General features: G+C 23.2%; 1 protein-coding gene across 1 annotated transcript in view; it reads left to right on the forward strand.

The window, feature by feature from the left end:
• The window catches only part of LOC111534364, a 1,494-nt gene extending 1,098 nt beyond the window's left edge, over window positions 1-396 (forward strand). Inside the window, exon 2 of the mRNA XM_023200987.2 lies at window positions 238-396. Coding sequence (XP_023056755.1) covers window positions 238-370 — 133 coding nt within the window. The 3' untranslated portion in view covers window positions 371-396. The remainder of the gene's footprint in view (window positions 1-237) is intronic.
• The last annotated feature ends 187 nt before the right edge of the window (window positions 397-583 follow it).

Genomic DNA, 583 nt, shown 5'->3' on the forward strand with positions numbered 1-583 from the left:
AAAAAAAAAAAAAAAAAAAAAAAAAAAAAAAAAAAAAAAGTAGACAGGCAGACTATCTATACATATTAACATACACTTATGCAAGCTTTATATCTGATATATTTTTTTTTTGTTTTTACATGTTAACTAAATCGGTACATTACAACTACTTTGTGTGTAGTCAAACATTTAACAAATTAAAACGTTTAAATTTTTTTTCTTTTTTTTTTTTCTTTTTTTTTTTTTCTTTTTTTACAGACTTGATACAAGCTTCGAAATTTATAATGACCAACTGACATACAACGAAATGAAAAAAGTAATGGAAGAAACCCTTATTGAAAATATTAGGCTCCGCAATGATCTCATGACTTTGGCTAAAAGTGTTAACTAAAGAAAAAAAAAAAAAAAAAAAAAAAACGCCTAACGCGATGTGCATTATTATGACATGCGCCTTTTTTTTTAATTGATTCAAGTTTTGTACATGCATATGTATATATATATATATGCATACACATATATGCATGTACCTATATTACATTTCATTTGTTATATTTATTTTATTTTTTTTTGTTAGCTCTTATATAACCGTTAGGTAATTTTTATA

This window comes from Piliocolobus tephrosceles, unplaced genomic scaffold (genome assembly GCF_002776525.5).
Source record: "Piliocolobus tephrosceles isolate RC106 unplaced genomic scaffold, ASM277652v3 unscaffolded_8576, whole genome shotgun sequence".
In the NCBI taxonomy this organism is placed as follows: domain Eukaryota; kingdom Metazoa; phylum Chordata; class Mammalia; order Primates; family Cercopithecidae; genus Piliocolobus; species Piliocolobus tephrosceles.